Genomic DNA, 18,636 nt, shown 5'->3' with positions numbered 1-18,636 from the left:
TGGTTTTAATGGGAATTGTAATGGTTTTAATGGTTATAATGAGAATTGTAATGGTTTTAATGGGAATTGTAATGGTTTTAATGGTTTTAATGGGAATTGTAATGGTTTTAATGGGAATTGTAATGGTTTTAATGGGAATTGTAATGGTTTTAATGGTTTTAATGGGAATTGTAATGGTTTTAATGGGAATTGTAATGGTTTTAATGGTTTTAATAGGAATTGTAATGGTTTTAATGGTTTTAATGGGAATTGTAATGGTTTTAATAGGAATTGTAATGGTTTTAATGGGAATTGTATTGGTTTTAATGGGAATTGTATTAGTTTTAATGGTTATATTGGGGATTGTAATGGTTCTAATGGAAACTGTAATGGTCCCTCTGGGTCTCTACTGGTAATTTGTTGCCTTCTGTTAGTGGTATGTTATGTCTAGTGGATACCATTAAGGACCAGTAACGGTAATGGCAATGACTTTACAGAAGATCCACAGTAGATAGCGGAGCTTTGTGAACATGGGCCTAACTGTTAGAGACCTAATCTTAAAAAAAAAGACTAATCTACCTAATGCACCTTTAAAAGTGCAATAGTCCAACTTTTTATTATTATTATTATTATTATTATTATTATTATTATTATTGTTGTTGTTATTATTGTTATCCCATTCGTACACAGTGTCCATACTTATGGAAAGTCAATTTAAATATGTTTTCAGGAAAATATACAATATTTATATATAATATTATATATAATATTTATGTATATATTTACAGATTTTCTTTACAAAATAACAAATACATACATACATACATAATAAAGTGCCATACTCCAATGAGCATGGTAGCCCTTTTGATTTTTATTTTTTTTTTTTTTTGTTAATTAAAGATACAATTATTTATCTCTGAACTCAGGCTAAAATGCATCATGCCAAAATCCTAAACTGTGTAAATTTTGTACATATTGCTTTTTTTTGTCAAAAATGATATTTTCTATAATTTTAGTGATGACAATTAAATAGTTTAGGCCTTCTTTCTTTTAAAAGAAATGTTTTAATTCTTTTTTTTTACTCACCTCATGGTATTCCTACACATGGGCAACCCATTTTCTTTTTAATGAGGGATATTTAGAAAAAGTCTGAAGAAAAACAACCTGGAGGTTTTTAAATAATTTAATTTAACCTGTAAATTCTGTAAATTTAACCACTGTTTAAAAATCACCCCTATTTCAAATAGATATGTGGTGTTTTTTGTCATTTTCGGAGCATGTAGCACAAACATGCGACATTTAGAGCAGGAACTGTCAGAAAGGCCTGTGGGACGAGAGTCTGGTCTCGGTCTGTTATCAAGACGTCCTGTTTCGAGACATTTTCTGTATTGAACTCATCTCAGACTTATTGGCGTTGGCACGGCTCGACTGGACCAACCATCCCTCAGGTACAACCAAGACATCAAGACTCTCTGTTCTGGCAGCTAGGTGGTGGAATGAACTTCCCCTGGCTGTATGAACAACTGAGTCACTGGCTGTCTTCATACGATGACTAAAGACCTACTTCTTCATGAATACTTGTATTAACACTTTGTTTATTTACTGTTTATCTTATCTTGTGTTTTCTTTTCATACCGTACCCCTTTAGACTGATGGTACTCATAGTCCCTGACTTAGTGAACTAGCATGAGGATGTGTTTCTGATAGAGACTACTAAGCACTTCTGTAACTCACTCTGGATTAGACTGTCTGCTCAGTGATGTAAATCTAAATGTACTTGGACATCTCTCAGTCTTGGGCATTGGTCTCGCTAAATGTGGTATTAGTCTGGGCTGACAGTAATAAACTTTTTAAAAAAAAATCACGGGACCCCTGGCTGTTCTTCACGTACCACGCTTTGAGAATCATGTTTTTTTATTATTATTAATTATCAATTATTAATTAAATAAGCTGTATTAATTATCTTAGTCTTAGTGTTTCCTTATAATAAGGTAAACAGGAATCAAAATGTAGGAGCAGAAATTTTAATATTAAATTTTTTTTTTTTAAATATGCATTTTTATGAGGTCATAAAGATCTTCTGTACATATTACATCTTCTGTACAAAAATAACAAAGTTATTTTTTGAAATTAGCCAATGTGAGACTCATAATCACACTTTCCATGTCACAAGTTATCCTGCTTTTAACTGCAATTTAATAGTAAAAGTGAAACAATTCAATAAAGATGTAAAATATGTGAGGAATAAAACACTGTGTGGTGCTGTTATAGGAAAATCATCAATGATATGGTTACTGTGACCACCCCGAAGTTGATTACTGCCCAGTAACAGTGTTTTATTCCTCTTATACCACAGCAATTTGCCAATGATTATCATTTTAAATTTATTAGTGAACAACATCAAGTTTGTAACAGTGTGTCGTTACATTTAATGCTGTGGAATAAGTTCTCACTTACATTATAGCAGCTATAACTCCAAATAAATGCACCTTGACATGTTGAAGAGAAACAGGAAAGCTCGACTAAGTTGCACTTTCCAACAACCAATCACTGATCACCATTGTTCCCAGCAACCAATCACTGATCACCACTGTTCCCAAAAACCAATCACTGATCACCACTGTTCCCAACAACCAATCACTGATCACTATTGTTCCCAAAAACCAAACACTGATCACCACTGTTCCCAAAAACCAAACACTGATCACTATTGTTCCCAATGACCAATCACTGATCACTATTGTTCCTAACAACAAATCACTGATCATTACTGTTCCCAACAACCAATCACTGATCACTATTGTTCCCAACATCCAATCACTAATCACCACTGTTCCCAACAACCAATCACTGATCACTACTGCTCACAATGACCAATCACTGATCACTATTGTTCCCAACAACAAATCACTGATCACCACTGTTCCCAAAAACCAATCACTGATCACCACTGTTCCCAAAAACCAATCACTGATCATTATTGTTCCCAACAACCAATCACTGATCACTATTGTTCCCAACAACCAATCACTAATCACCATTGTTCCCAATGACCAATCACTAATCACCACTGTCTGTCCACCCATGCTTGTCTTTGTTCTTTGTTCTATAAACTCTCTCGCTGAAGATATTTACAGCAATAGAAGTGAATTATTCTATCAGTAATCACTTCCTCGCTGCCTCTGCTTCATGTTGTCTGCATTCTTGATTAAAACTACAGAATTTTGTAAACACATAAATAGTTATTATGGTTAACCATGACCAAATGTGACTTCTTTTTGTGAGGAAAAAAAAGTTATAATCTATTATTTCATACTCTGATCAATCTCTGTTCTATTTTAAGCGTGATCCTGATGGTTCATGAGGAATTCAGCAGAGATGCAAATGAGTCCTTGGCGTCATGTGGAGACTTTTTGGGCGTGCTGGAGAGACTTAACTCCGCTCTATGTGTGCCGAAGGTCACAGGGCTGCAATAAGAGGGTGGGATTCACACAGAGGGATCTGGCAACCCGTGTCCAAAGGCACGACATGGCGCTGTACTTGAGAGCGAGAGAACTTTTCAGGATAAATGCACGGAAACTATGTTCTTCTCCTTGTTCTTCTTCTTCTTGTGGAGTGCAGCTCCGCATCCTGCCGAGCAGCAGCTGTTTCTTTGATGAAGCAGTTCAGATTAAGTTGAGCGGTTTGAATCCTGGACAGCATGTGGAGCTCCGGGCCAAACACAAGGACGATAAAGGGGTTGTTTTCAAGGCCAGTGCTGCATACCAGGCAGACGCGCATGGAGAGGTGGATGTGAGCCGGCAGCCGTCCACGGGCGGCTCGTACACGGGGGTGGAGCCGATGGGCTTGTTCTGGTCCATGCTGCCAGAAAGCCCTCACAAGAAGCTGCTGAAGAGAGACGCGTCCAGCCCTGTGCTCATCCACATCGAGGCTCACAGAGACGGCCAGATCCTCACTGCAGAGACCAACACCAGGCGCTTCATGGCTGATGGAGTGCTCAGAGTCCCTGTAAGAGACGGCAGGTTGCGGGGGACTCTCTTCATCCCACCTGGTGAGATCCACTTCCCCATCTGCAGCACTGATCAGCCTGATCCAGCTTCTAACCTCATGCTTCTGATGCCTCAAAAGTCCAGAAATATGGGGTCACATTTGTGCAAGTAATTGAGTAATTCCTAAGGCAATAAATAATAATAATAATAATAATCATCACCATCATCATCATCATCATCATAAAGAAACTGTGAGTGTGTTGCGAACCAGATCTTGGCCAATGAAGAAGAATGGGAGGTTCTTCTATCTAGAACAGAGTTAAAAAATTCCTGTATGTATAAACTCCTGTATGCTCCTGTACACTCTCAGTACTACAGATTTCTTATCTAATTTTATTAATTAATAAACATTTATAAACATGACTAGCACCATACCCAACACTCATTGCCCAGCTCGAGTGCCAATACGTCATTTGTTGTGGGTCGCTAGAGGGACCTACCATTCAAGTCTCGTGACGATTGCTCATTCCTAACCCTATCAAATCCCTGCTGAAAGCTGATTGGCTGATGACGGTCATGCTTGTCTTACACAAGACTACTACAGGTTAGCATAACGATGGAGAATTTCCCAAGTTTCAGCTTAATCAGGTTTACGGTTCCTGAAAAACCGTTTCCTGAACGTAACTCCGCCCCTATTGATGACCACACCCACAACTCAGCATACCTCCTCAGGACCTTGTCTCGAAGGGTCTGTCAAGATTCGTTCAAGTCCATATAAATACTCATGAGTTACTGCTGGTTGAATGAATAAGGCTCCGCCCCATTAGAATTGATTGGCAGGTGGCGGCCATATTGATCATAAATCTTGACGTCTTTTGGACAAATATTGCAGGAGAAGCTCTCCTGAGCCATTTGACACCAACTTTTTGTGAAGATAGGACAAAAAAATCCTAGGATTAGTTCCCAAAGGGAGGTTTTTGATATTATGCAAATTAGCAAATAATCTGAGTGGGCGGAGCTAAATGGTCCAAATTGCATCTTGGTTCAGAATGAGCCAACAAATCCAGGGAAAAAGAATTTTGTCTCTAGGCTTTACAGATCTCAAGGTAAGGGCTAAAACGTAAAATGGCGAGTTATGCTGCACTGTAGCGCCACCATGAGGCCAGTTGTGCTCATCTTTCTTACCTGAGTAGGGGGAGGGATTCGCAACACACTAAACCAGAAGGTCAAGGTTCACGGATGAACTTTGATGTGGCTTGACCGAGCCTAAACATGTTAAGAGTTAAGTGATCTTACAATGTTTTGTTGTCATTGATTTTTAAATGTTAAAATGTTTAACAGTTAAGCAAGTATAGGCTAAAAGGATTAAAGGTTATGATGTAGAAAGGCTAAAAGCTTATGATGTAAAAAGTTTAAAAGGCTAAAAATTGTTAAAACATGTTTAAAGTTGCTAGGTCGTTGCTATGCTAAGGTTCTGCGAGGCTTCAGACAGCGGCTAGAGGAACCTGCCACGCACTCGGGAGTTTTGGAAATCAATTCCAGGAGTTTTTTCTTAATATTTTAAATACTACAATATTGCACTATTTTGCTAGCTAGCTAGCATAGAGACTACATTAAATGAGTTGTTATGGCTGACTTCTAAATAGCAGATTTAGCTAGATACTTGTTCCTCAGTTCAGTAGTAATTGCATTGATTATCAATTGCTTGACATTTCTTTATATTAACTAATCATTGAAGTGATAGAATTTCTGTAACTCCTGTTGGGTAGCTCTACAATAACTAGTATCTGTTAGGCTAGTATTGATCATATATCATGTTTCTAATACCTTACTAATAGACGTTGACAATGCCGTTTGTGTAGTTACACTTATAGTGCAAATAAGAGTAGTGCAGTCACTGTCAGGTCACTTTCTCTGCCGGCTTTGGCCTCTGGAGCTTCGGGTCTACTGTCAGGTCGTTTTCTCTGCCGGCTTCGACCTCTGTAGCTTCGGGTCTACTGTCAGGTCACTTTCTCTGCTGGCTTCGGCCCTCAGCATCTTCGGGTCTACTGTCAGGTCACTTTCTCTGCTGGCTTCGGCCCTCAGCATCTTCGGGTCTACTGTCAGGTCGTTTTCTCTGCCGGCTTCGGCCCTCAGCATCTTCGGGTCTACTGTCAGGTCACTTTCTCTGCTGGCTTCGGCCCTCAGCATCTTCGGGTCTACTGTCAGGTCGTTTTCTCTGCTGGCTTCGGCCCTCAGCATCTTCGGGTCTACTGTCAGGTCACTTTCTCTGCTGGCTTCGGCCCTCAGCATCTTCAGGTCTAACAGCAGGTCATTTTCTCTGCTGGCTTCGGCCCTCAGCATCTTTGGGTCTACTGTCAGGTCACTTTCTCTGCTGGCTTCGGCCCTCAGCATCTTCGGGTCTACTGTCAGGTCGTTTTCTCTGCTGGCTTCGGCCCTCAGCATCTTCAGGTCTAACAGCAGGTCATTTTCTCTGCTGGCTTCGGCCCTCAGCATCTTCAGGTCTAACAGCAGGTCATTTTCTCTGCTGGCTTCGACCCTCAGCATCTTTGGGTCTACTGTCAGGTCACTTTCTCTGCTGGCTTCGGCCTCTGGCAGCATCATCGTCCACTAGCTATAGGCTTTTTTTTTCTAGTTTTATTTGTGATAACGCACACCGAATGGTCAGACTTTAAAATAACACTTAATCAAAATATTTTAGACATTATTTCATGGAATTATTTATTTATATATATATATATATATAAATACATATATAGAAAGGCAGTACTCATATAAAAATGAAAAGTAACTCAAAACATTTGTAGATACAATGGCACTTGTCATTGTACATTGTAGTCATGTAACTAAAACTAAACTGTTACATCAAACATAAAAAAAAACACACATCAAACCCTCTGTCTTTAATGCGTCTGACCCAGTGTGTGAAATAATGTGGAATGATAGTCAGCTCCAGAATTATTGGCACCATAGGTAAAGATGGGTAGAAAAGATTATGAAAAATTGAAGCAGATATCATTTACATAAACAGGTGGACTTTTGTTTATTAGCAAGAAATATGATAATGGATGTGGTGATGTTTTATACAGGTGAAGGTCCATTCCCTGGAATTATAGATCTGTATACGTTAGGAGGCACCGTGTGTGAGCCGCGAGCAGCTCTACTGGCAAACAAAGGCTTTGTGGTGTTTGCTCTGGCTTTCTACGGCTACCAGGACATGCCCAAAACGGTGGATAAACTCGATCTGGAGTACTTTGAGGAAGGTGTAACATTTCTGCAGATGCAGCCCAAGGTTGGTGAACATATTCAAGAGAAAACTGAAGTGGTTAGCGTATGTGCAGCTTGTCACTGTTAGATTTTTTTTTTTCTGCAGGTGAAAAAAACTGGAATAGGAATAATATCAATCTCAAAAAGTGGAGATCTGGCTTTGTCAATGGCCTCCTTCCTTCCCAACATATCAGCCACCGTCTGCATCAACACCTGCAACGCCAACGTCCTGTTCCCTCTCCATTATAAAGACGTGGTGATCCCAAGTTTCGTCGGCAGTACCAAAAGAATAAGAGTAACAAAATCTGGCATCTTGGATATCAGAGATATCCTGAATGACCCAATGGAAGAGGAGAAGGACCGTGCCACGGTCATCCCTATCGAGCGTGCCAGCTGTAGATTCTTGTTCATAGTGTCAGGAGATGACAGGAACTGGAACAGTTCCTTTTTTGCGGAGCAAGCTTGCAGCAGGCTCAAAGCACACGGAAAAGCAAACTACGACATGGTCAGTTATCCGACAGCAGGGCACTTTATGGAAGTCCCCTACATGCCCCATCACCCGTCTGGACTCCACGCCGCCGTGAGTCAAGTGGTCACTTTTGGAGGAGAACCGAAAGCTCATGCACACGCACAGGTTGATGCTTGGAGGAGAGTTCAAGAGTTTCTCAAAACCCACTTGTGAAAACACTTACTGAAATGTCATTTTAAATGTATAACAAAAACACCTCACTATATGATACAGTGGATATAAGAAGTCCACACCCCTGTTAAAATGCAGGTTTTTGTGAAAAACGAAACCAAGATAAGTCATGTCATAACCTTTTCCGCCCTCAGTGTGAAATTACAGCATATAAAAATTAAGTGGAAAAACAGTTAGAAACATTTTAGAGTAAAATAGAAAAAATAAAAAAATTACAATAACCTGGTTGCATAAGTGTGCACATACTTTTATAATTGGGGATGTGGCTGTGTTCAGAATGAACCAATCATATTCAATCTCGCGTTCAAAAGTTATTATCATACATCTGTCATCAGTGAAATTATTCTGATTAACCCCAAACAAAGACCTGCTATTTCTGTAAGATTTTCTTCACATCATCTTGGTTTCATCTGACTTCTGAAGCCATGGAAGGCAAAGAGCTTACAAAGCAAGCATGGTATCTCACTTGTTGAAAGATATCAATCAGGAAAGGGGTATAAAAGAATTTCCAAAGCATTAGAAGTACCCTGGAACACCATGAAGGCCGTCATCAGCAAGTGGAGAAATTTGGGCACCACAATGACATCACCAAGAACAGGACGTCCCTCCAAATTTTATAAAAGGACAAGACAAAAACGTACCAGGGAGGCTGCCAAGAGACGTACGGCAACAATAAAGGAGCTGCAGGAATAGCTGACAAGTACTGATTATTCTCTGCATGTGACAACAATCTTTCATATTCTTCTCATGTCTGAGCTATGGGGAAGGGTGACTAGATGGAAGCCCTTTCTCACAAAAAAAAACAAAAAACATCCAAGCTCAACTAAATCACCCTAAACCATGTGGAAAAATGTGTTATGGTCTGATGAGCCCAATTCCAAAAGCTATAATAATTCCATAATTCCAAACCGTGCATCAACAAAAGAACACTATATCCACAGTGAAGCATGGTGGTGGCAGCATCATGCTTTGGGGCTGCTTTTTCAGCCAGAACTGGGGCTTTTATCAAGGTGGAGGGAATCATAAATAGCTGCAAATACCAGCCTATTTTAGTCCAATACATTCAGGTGACTGCTAGTGAGCTGAATATGAAAAGGAATTTTACCTTTCAGGACCACAATGACCCAAAGAACACGTCCAAATCAATAAAGGAATGGCTTAACCAAAAGAAGATCAATGTTTTTGAATGGCCGAGCCAGAGCGCAGACCTGAATCCAACTGAAAATCTGTGCGGTGGCCTGAAGCGAGCTGAGCACAGGAGATGCCCTCACAATCTGATGGATCTAGGATGTTTTTTGCAAGAAAGATTGAGGCAATATTGCCAAGTCAAGATGCGTCACGCTGAGAGCCTCTTAGCCAAAAAGACATGAGTGGTGTAATAAAATCAAGGGGTGCTTCAGCAAAGTATTAGTTTAGGGGGGTGCACACTTATGCAACTAGGATATTGTAAAAAATTTTTTTCTTTTTCTTTTTTTTCCCTAAAAAGTTTCTTTCTAAAAAGACTTTTTTTCACTTTATTTGTAGACTTTGCAATTTTACATTAAGGTTGGAAAAGTTCTGACATGATTTATCTTAGTGTCTTTTACTATCTTTTACTTCATGAAAACCTGCCATTTTAACAAGGGTGTGTAGACTTTTTATATCCGTTGTATGTAAGGAATAAAGCACTCCATGTCATGCTATTATAGGAAAATAATCAGTCACGGGGGGGTGTGATGACGTGAAGTAACTGTTACCACCCTGAAGTTGTTTATTTGTCTATAACAGTATGTCCTGAAGTGTTTTATTTCTCTTATACCACAGCAGTTTCTCAAAGATTACACTATTTTACTAATTACTATAGAAACTCTAACATGATTTGCAGCTGCACTGCTGTCAGAGCTGCTGTCATTGAAAATGAATCAACACCTTCTGACCAATCAGAATGCAGAATTGAGCCATGCTGTGGTATAAATACTGTATAGAACTCTGAAACATTAAGCCAACCATGAAACACTATGATTTTATGGTTATGACACCTACAGTATTGCATTTTTATCTTTGAGCCTAATGAACACCATGTAAAAGGAATAACTTGTCCTTGCATTGAGTGTAGCAAATGGATTTCTCACTGTTTTGTTTTAATAAAGAAAAAAATCTAACATACTTTTGTCAATAATAAAGATATTGGTGTTAACCTGCATATCTGTGAGTATCTGTGCTATAAAATGTGCATTTACTTCATATCAGTTAAGCTACAGATTTAGATCCCTAATGAAACACTTCCTGAGCCAACACGAGGAAGAAACTTTGAGACTCGAAAGAGAACTGTTCTTATCTGGCTGACAGCGGATAGTAAATTATTACCGTATACTGGTGTAGAAGAGTAAAGACAAACAGTACTGAGTGTGTTTACAGGATGTTCAGTGTGAGCAGATTGACATAGTGAATGAGTCCTGGGATGAGCAACGAGACAGTGTTCATGATTACAGCAGCAGTTCTGTATAAATCTCTAGCATCCAGGTGAGATTAAACCCCGAAGCAAGGATGAGAGTTGGGTCTAAGCTGTTTTGGGGAAGTGAAATTCTTACGAGTGTCGTTGTGGGATCATCTACAGCGTCAGAAAGAGAGTCGCAGGTGTAGAAGTAAAGCACCGTGGATGAATCGGGCTGATCCGGAGGGCGAGACGGGCCGCGAGATCTGGATATTAACTGTCCCTTTATGTCTAATGAGTCTTAATTTTAAAGTTGATCAAAAATCAGAGATTGGTGATGGTGTACATGTAGAACAGCATGCAATGGACCTAATTTATATTTCTATCTGTAGTCATATTTCTTCGCATCAGGCTTCATTAAGCATTTTAATTATAATAATGATTAAGAAAGAAAAATGATAGCAAAAAAATAACATTTGATTTCGCACAACCCATGGCATGATGCTATTTGCTTTTGTAAAGCAGTTCTGGCAACGCTGACCATTAGCTGACCTTCTAACACACAGTATGTAGATCACTTGGAACTTGTACAGAGAGTCCTGCATTTTATCACTAATCGCCATGTATTGATATTAGGAAGACATTGTTAGTTTGTAAGACTTGTTTTGTTCACTACAGCTGTATTTCTGAACTGGAACTGATAGTCTGGCCAGTTCAGTGTGGTCAGTGTTGATCACATGTAAGATACCTGCCTTCATATTACAGTACAGTATTACATGGGTGTCTTCCGCCCTCTAGTGGAATAAGAAGGAACTGTAGGCCATAAAGTGAAAAACATTTGTCTTGCAATGGTTTTTAGACTTTTAAAGAAAATGACTGAATTAATTTTAAAAAATGCACATTAAAAAATTATTGTTATTTTCTGTTTAATATGTTTATCTTTTATATGATAGTGTATATTCTTGCAACAGCAACATGGCACTCCCATGCATGCTTGCAGCAAAAACCGTGCAAATGTTTCACATCTACAGCATCCTTTTAGGATCTGGTGATGTTTTATACAGGTGAAGGTCCATTCCCTGGAATTATAGATCTGTATACGTTAGGAGGCACCGTGTGTGAGCCGCGAGCAGCTCTACTGGCAAACAAAGGCTTTGTGGTGTTTGCTCTGGCTTTCTACGGCTACCAGGACATGCCCAAAACGGTGGATAAACTCGATCTGGAGTACTTTGAGGAAGGTGTAACATTTCTGCAGATGCAGCCCAAGGTTGGTGGAGTTAAGACATTTTGATCAGTAAAAAATAAATATATAGATTGGGCCTCATTTATTAAGCAGAGTACAAAAATTTATTCGTAAATCGAAAATCCAGTTAGTCGGGAAAAAATATGTATCCTGTGTTCAAATTTGTGTAAATTCACGTATAAGGAGACTCACTAATGTGAACCTCGATTGATTGGCTACAGATTTTGTAATTGGTGACTGAGATTTTATTCACTGATTACGCTGTCAAGGTTAAATCACTTAGTTACACACCAATTTAATGAACATGTTGTGAAACTCAGTCGTTTCATGTTAACGACTTGAAAGAAACAAATCCGAATAAGACTAGTCGTTAAATCAGGACAAAAGTAATGGCGCCCTCTAAAAGGAGAACATATTAACATTTGTCGAAAAGCTGCAATGGCTGAGCTGCAGTACTGGAAGATTTATCTCACGCCGTGATTAGGAGGCGCTGTTTCACCGTTTCGCTGTCACTTTGTTATATTCAGCTCTTTCTGAGCTTTGCCTTTTATGGAGTTTTGTCGGCGTGGCTAAATGTACTGTAAATCAGTTGTGCCATTTCAGTTCAGTTTGGCCTATGAAAACTTTTTTAAAAGATTGATAAATGAGTCCCACTGAGTAGACAAACAAAGGTTGTTTTGTTTATATATTTATTGCAGGTGAAAAAAACTGGAATAGGAATACTGTCAATCTCAAAAAGTGGAGATCTGGCTTTGTCAATGGCCTCCTTCCTTCCCAACATATCAGCCACCGTCTGCATCAACGCCTGCAACGCCAACGTCATGTTCCCTCTCCATTATAAAGACGTGGTGATCCCACCTCTTATTCCCAACCAACAGAACATAACTACAACACCATCAGGCATCGCCAACGTCCTAAACACCCTGCCAGATGTGACAGCAGAGGAGAACCGTGCCACGGTCATCCCTATCGAGCGTGCCAGCTGCAGATTCTTGTTCATAGTGTCAGGAGATGACAGGAACTGGAACAGCACCCTTTTTGCGGAGCAAGCTTGTGGCAGACTCAAAGCACACGGAAAAGCAAACTACGACATGGTCAGTTATCCGACAGCAGGGCACTTTATGGAAGTCCCCTACATGCCCCATCACCCGTCTGGGCTCCACGCCGCCGTGGGTCAAGTGGTCACTTTTGGAGGAGAACCGAAAGCTCATGCACACGCACAGGTTGATGCTTGGAGGAGAGTTGAAGAGTTTTTTAAAAAAAACTTAAACAGTGTTGATTATTTAAAATCCTCACTTTAAGCAGTGCACATAGCTGAGAGAGGAAATTCAGATGCGATTTGATAGAGGACACATTTTGTATACGTCTACACTCTGAGTTGCTCCTTCTGCAGCTCGCTCGGTGTAGGTCAGATCTTCTGAACGAGTAGTTAGCGTGTCTGTAAGGGCTAAACTCTATTAGAATAAGCATTGTTATTTCAAAATGCAGCAGTCAGACCTTGAATGAAATCTCCTAGTAAATAAAGTGCCGTCTTAGACATACTAATCAGGCTTGGTGTATCAATCTCTTAGTAAAGTTTTATGTAAATAATTTTGTATGCAAAACTGAGCAAATCCTTGTTTAATGCTGTTTGTCCCAATGTGATTTGAACCTCATTATGGACTATGATGATGATCTTTGGATAATAAACCTTGTTACACTAAGAAAAATTATAATTTAACAACATTTAACATGCATTTGCTATTAGTAATATATATATATATATATATATATATATATATATATATATATACTGTACATTCTTTGTTGTAGCCGAAGGACGAGAGAAGCATCAATGCGAGTTATGGGCATGTCCCACTGAGGCTGTAAACCAACACAAATCAACCAGAGGCTTAAATAAAACATTTACTGTTTAAAAATTAATGGTTTGGTACATAGTTAATAAGCCGTGATGTACAGCTGACCCTAGCACTGGCACCGCTGGAGGATTGAAGAATTATGAAGGGCAAATGAAGATCGAAAGCCACAGACACAAGCAGGAACTACAAATAGCTCCGTTATACCTCTATCACACCATCACTACCAAACGTACAACATCTGGTCACGTGTATATGCTGAATCTTGACTATTTATTACATATTAACCTTTAAAATGTACTTTTAGTCTCATGAAATGGGGGAACTGTAGATCAAGAGTTGTGGATTAAGTATAAACATATAGGAATTCTGTATAGTACTGTTTTCTGACAATTTACATTTACATTTACATTTATGGCATTTGGCAGACGCCGTTATCCAGAGCGACTTACAATAGTGCTTTGAAGTCTATCAAAAATACATTCTGATATTGGCTCGGTAGGTCACAAACTAGGAATACCATCAGTCCAAAACTCTGTTGGGAGTTTTTTGTTTTTTTGTTTTTTTTTTGTTTTTGTGAAAGTGCTAATTTAAGTATTTTATGAAGAGGTAAGTCTTTAGACGTCGTTTGAAGACTGCCAGTGACTCAGCTGTTCGGACATCTAGGGGAAGTTCATTCCACCACCTTGGTGCCAGAACAGAGAAGAGTCTCGATGCATGCCTTCCTTGTACCCTGAGAGATGGAGGGACCAGTCGAGCAGTGCTAGAGGATCGGAGGGAGCGTGGTGGCGCTCGAGGTGTGATAAGTGCTTTGAGATAAGTGGGTGCTGGTCCGTTTTTGGCTTTGTAGGCGAGCATCAGTGTTTTAAATCTGATGCGGGCAGCTACAGGAAGCCAGTGGAGGGAGCGCAGCAATGGGGTGGTGTGGGAAAATTTAGGAAGGTTGAAAACCAGTCGTGCAGCTGCATTCTGGATCAGTTGCAGAGGACGAATGGCGCTCAGAGGCAGACCTGCCAGGAGTGAGTTGCAGTAGTCCAGTCTCGAAATGACAAGGGACTGAACAAGCACCTGTGTGGCCTGTGAGGAAAGAAATGGACGAATTCTTCTGATGTTATAAAGGAGAAATCAACATGAGCGAGTTAGATTAGCAATGTGAGAGGAGAAGGACAGTTGATTGTCCATGGTTACCCCAAGGTTGCGTGCGGTAACCGAAGGCGAGATTGCAAGATCCTGAGATGGGGATGAATCACATGGGATGAACAGCAGTTCAGTTTTGGTGGGATTAAGTTTCAGCTGGTGAGTTGTCATCCATGATGAGATATCAGCCAGACAAGCTGATATCCGAGCAGAAACATGAGAGTCTGAGGGAGGGAAGGAGAGGATGAGTTGAGTGTCATCTGCATAGCAGTGGTATGAAAACCCATGTGAGGATATGACCGCACCAAGAGATCGGGAGACAATATTTTCCAAATATTTTATGTAATATTTTTGATGTATATTGATGTATATTTTTTTCCAAATATTTGATGTAATATTTTTGTACTATTTTAGGCTTCAGAAAGAAAAGACAAATATCAAACACAGACCAAATCATATTTTCTCATTTCAATAATAATAATAATAAATAATAATATGATATTAATTTGCATTAATTGAAGTATCGGGACTATTAATGGGTTATCAGGCTAAATATAGCTATTGAGGACGAGTAGAAATGAAAGAAAAGTCAAAACGTTATGAACAAAGCAGACAAAATGGTAATATAATTATAAAGTATTGCATTGATTAATAAAAATTAAAAGGGTACAGTGCAGTTTTAAGCTCCTCTGTGGTTTGTTTCAGGAGTATAGAGCGCTGCAATTGAAGGTAAAAGGTTTCTCCAGGTCACAGTGGCTACAGTGATCGGATTTATTGCTGTTGACCTTCTGAGGTAACACAGAGCTGATATATATATATATTTATAAAGAATGAGCTTTATTTATCAAGCTGGATCCGAATGAAATTATTCGTTAAGTTGTAATAAATCTCTAGCTAGTCACAGCTTAGAAACATTGGCATAGCTTGGATAGGTGAAGCATGGCCACCCGTCTGGCCACCCCAGGGAGATATTTAACAGAATGCCTGCTACAACATCACCGGGAAATTCCTTTCATCGTTGTCCAATGGCGAGGATCGTCACTGAGTGTAATGTTCTGCAGGAAGAAGTGAGTTTAGCTAGCGATCACAGGAAGGCACTCTTCCCTGGCCTCAATGGCCACATTATTTCGATGCATATTCATTAGCTGGAGGCATAACATTGGATTTCTTCAGTACTTAGGTCCTGTTAGCTAATGCTATAAAATTTTATAAGATGTTTATAAGATGTAGCCTAACATTATGCTAGCTTAGACCTCTTTGTAGCTTGCCAGATGACAAACGAATGTTGCTTAGCTGTGCCCTTTATATTTCAATGGATAGCTTAATAAGTTGCATATTTGGGTGATTCCACCCTCGTAACACTTCAAAATGAAACTTTATACATTATCATTTTTAACACCGGATCTAATTAAATGTGTATCTAGCCCAAAAAAATGGCAACAGCCTCATTTTTACAAGGTTTCTTTCTTTCTTTGCTGACGTTTTGCTCTTAAATAAGTACCAGGGTTGAGTTTTTAACCAACAATTAGCAAATACACAAAATGTGGTTAACTAGCATCCATGCTAATGGCGTGAGAATATTAAGGACATTCTAATAATTTGCTTAAAAGTGCTATTTTATAATTAATAATTTACTTTCAATTTGAGTAACAGGGTTGTGCTTTCCAAGTGACCTTGTCAGTCGATATCACTGAAAATATTAAAAAAAAAACAATTGGGAGAACTTACTTTTCTTCTTCCTGTGATCTTCAGGAAATTAGAATGATGCAGCTTCCTGTTGAACATGTGACTTGTGGTGGATATCGTCATGTAACAAGCTAAAATGTAGATTTTTCCTAACCTCTAATCGATGAAAAAGATGTTTCACACACGAGATGTTAGATGGATTCATGCATTAATGCAAAAATAATCTGTAAAAATTTGTCACGTATTTTAAAATGCCTTTTATATTTATTTTGTGTTCGTATTTGTATATGGGGGAAAAAAGAAGAAGCAGGATTTCTATGTGTATTTGCTTTCAGGATCACTGACGTCTGCTCTCCAGAGTGTATGAGGATCCTTTCGAGAGGTCACTTCACTTAATCTGCACTACTTATTGGAAGTTTCTGAAGAGTCTCTAGAGATTAACGCATTTTCCCCCTCTCACTGTATATCCGTTATCAGTGTTGCACAATTTGTGAATCATTAGCATTCAGTAGCGTGTTTAGTCAGATGTGCGGAAAATGCAGCTCTGTTTAAAAAGCTTACATTTCAACTGAACAAGAACAAGCGTGTATTTATAAAATCCTACAATCTGATTGGCTGAGCCACATTCAAACGTTCAAGCTGTTGTAAAACCCTTGATATACGCACACCTTAAATCTAATATAATATAGCGTATAATAATCTAATAATGTGCATCTAGTCTTCATCTGTTATGTTGATTAGTAACTAAAGCTTACTGTTAACGTTGCATGGCGCAGGAATTGTAATATGTTACCGTTTCTATAGTAACAGATCAGAGAGAGAGAATGATGTGAATTAGAGGAATGACTGTTTATAGCTGCTATAACACAAGTGATAATAGGAACTAATTCCCACAACATTAAACGAAACTATAAACCGTTCAAAACTGTGATGCGTCATTCATTAATAAATTAAACATTGTAATTGTTGAATTGCTGTAACATAAGTGGAATAACACACTCTGTTATACGAAAATAATCCACCCTGGTGTGTGTTATTGGTCCAGCATGGGCCATTGTGTGTTATTCCATACGTGACACACACCCTTGAGTGGCTCATTGCTTTAATTTGGCCCTGCTACCTTTTTTTTTTTTTTTTTTTTTACACACCACATAACAAGCAGGACCTTTTTATAAAGCACAGCAAACCCTTGCTTTAGGAGTTAATAGATGAGACGGTGCATAGTGACCTTCTTCAGGCCCTTGTCCTTGTTTTTTTTAATGGACCTCATGCCTTTCATGTGAGCTGCAGTGCTTTTCTTACCTGCTAATGACCTCTTTTTATCCCTACACTACATCTTCTATACGTCTCACACCTCCAGTTCCATTACTCGGTACAAAAACATTTTAGATTCCAATCATTAGTTTTCCAGCACAAAATGAAATGTTACAGAAAAATGTTTGTATGTCAGTAAAGAAAGCAGCAGATTCCATAAGAGACACTTTTCAGACAAAAAACATAATGCTGCTGGGTTTCGCTGCAGAAATAAGAAGCGTGTTGACAGTCAAAGTCTCCAGCTTTTTATAGTTTTTTTTTTTAAAGTAGACATTTAATTTCATTATTTTTTAAGGCATCTTTGCTCTACAGCATTTCTTTGCATGTGCACAGCACTGTTTTTTTTTTTTATTTTAAGCATTTACTTAAAGAAATAAGCCAATAGAATAAGATAATTTAAAGTTTAAAATGAAGAAAAGCATCTAAAAACAGGTTGAATAATGAATATTTGGTTTATAATCAACTCATAATAAGCAATATTAGAGAAATTTGCTCATATTCAAAATATTTTCACTTGCTAAGATGTCATTTTTTTGGCAGTGAAGGTGGAAAGGCTCCCTCTGTGTGTGTGTGTGTGTGTGTGTGTGTGTGATTATATATCCTTGCTGGATATAATCAGAGTGCATACTCAAATAGCTTTTCCAGGAATCTGTCCTCTGGAAAACATGACACTGCGAAAAGAAAATGTTCAGTTCTCACCAAACTGCTTCCTGTCGTGAACACGAGGGTCGGGCCGAGGCTGTGTTTCCACATGAGAAATGTAGGCGACCGCTGAGGAATTTCTAAAGCCTGTGACATGCTCAGCACATATTGTGTTATTGTGTTCTCGTAATTGTGGAATATCTCATTTGGTCACCAATACACCACACCACAGGGACAGGAAGCGCTGAAGTTAACTCTGTTTTAATGTGTTTTAATGCAGAACTCCTGATTTGGCTAATTATTGGCTCCTGCATTTTAGCCTCATGTCAGAGGAACCCAAATGAGGGTGTGGCAGAACCCAGGATTTCTCTTAATACAGTGTTTTAAATCTGAGCCTCTTAATTTAACAT

The 18,636-nt window shown here is 38.9% G+C and overlaps 2 protein-coding genes across 2 annotated transcripts; both read left to right on the top strand.

Annotated features, from left to right (window-relative positions):
- Nucleotides 1-3,458: 3,458 nt before the first annotated feature.
- Nucleotides 3,459-11,617, top strand: acot20 (acyl-CoA thioesterase 20). Its single transcript, XM_026923737.3, has 4 exons — nt 3,459-4,030; nt 7,058-7,260; nt 7,342-10,437; nt 11,413-11,617. Exons 1-3 carry the CDS (start codon nt 3,508-3,510, stop codon nt 7,915-7,917), a joined length of 1,302 nt encoding a protein of 433 aa, XP_026779538.3. The 5' UTR covers nt 3,459-3,507; the 3' UTR covers nt 7,918-10,437; nt 11,413-11,617.
- On the top strand, nt 10,444-13,376 carry LOC128321763 (acyl-coenzyme A thioesterase 6-like). The gene is made up of 2 exons (XM_053242310.1): nt 10,444-11,615; nt 12,290-13,376. Exons 1-2 carry the CDS (start codon nt 11,400-11,402, stop codon nt 12,890-12,892), a joined length of 819 nt encoding a protein of 272 aa, XP_053098285.1. The 5' UTR covers nt 10,444-11,399; the 3' UTR covers nt 12,893-13,376.
- The last annotated feature ends 5,260 nt before the right edge of the window (nt 13,377-18,636 follow it).

The sequence above is a fragment of the Pangasianodon hypophthalmus genome, chromosome 19 (genome assembly GCF_027358585.1).
Source record: "Pangasianodon hypophthalmus isolate fPanHyp1 chromosome 19, fPanHyp1.pri, whole genome shotgun sequence".
In the NCBI taxonomy this organism is placed as follows: Eukaryota; Metazoa; Chordata; class Actinopteri; order Siluriformes; family Pangasiidae; genus Pangasianodon; species Pangasianodon hypophthalmus.
Note: the sequence above shows the minus strand (reverse complement) of the source record. Positions and strands in the feature narration are given on the sequence as shown.

Coding starts and splice junctions, on each gene's coding strand:
- acot20 (XM_026923737.3), top strand. CDS start 3,508: ATGGCGCTGTACTTGAGAGCGAGAGAACTTTTCAGGATAAATGCACGG. Junction 4,031..7,057: donor GACTCTCTTCATCCCACCTG/GTGAGATCCACT, acceptor TGTTTTATACAG/GTGAAGGTCCATTCCCTGGA. Junction 7,261..7,341: donor TTCTGCAGATGCAGCCCAAG/GTTGGTGAACAT, acceptor TTTTTTCTGCAG/GTGAAAAAAACTGGAATAGG.
- LOC128321763 (XM_053242310.1), top strand. CDS start 11,400: ATGTTTTATACAGGTGAAGGTCCATTCCCTGGAATTATAGATCTGTAT. Junction 11,616..12,289: donor TTCTGCAGATGCAGCCCAAG/GTTGGTGGAGTT, acceptor TATTTATTGCAG/GTGAAAAAAACTGGAATAGG.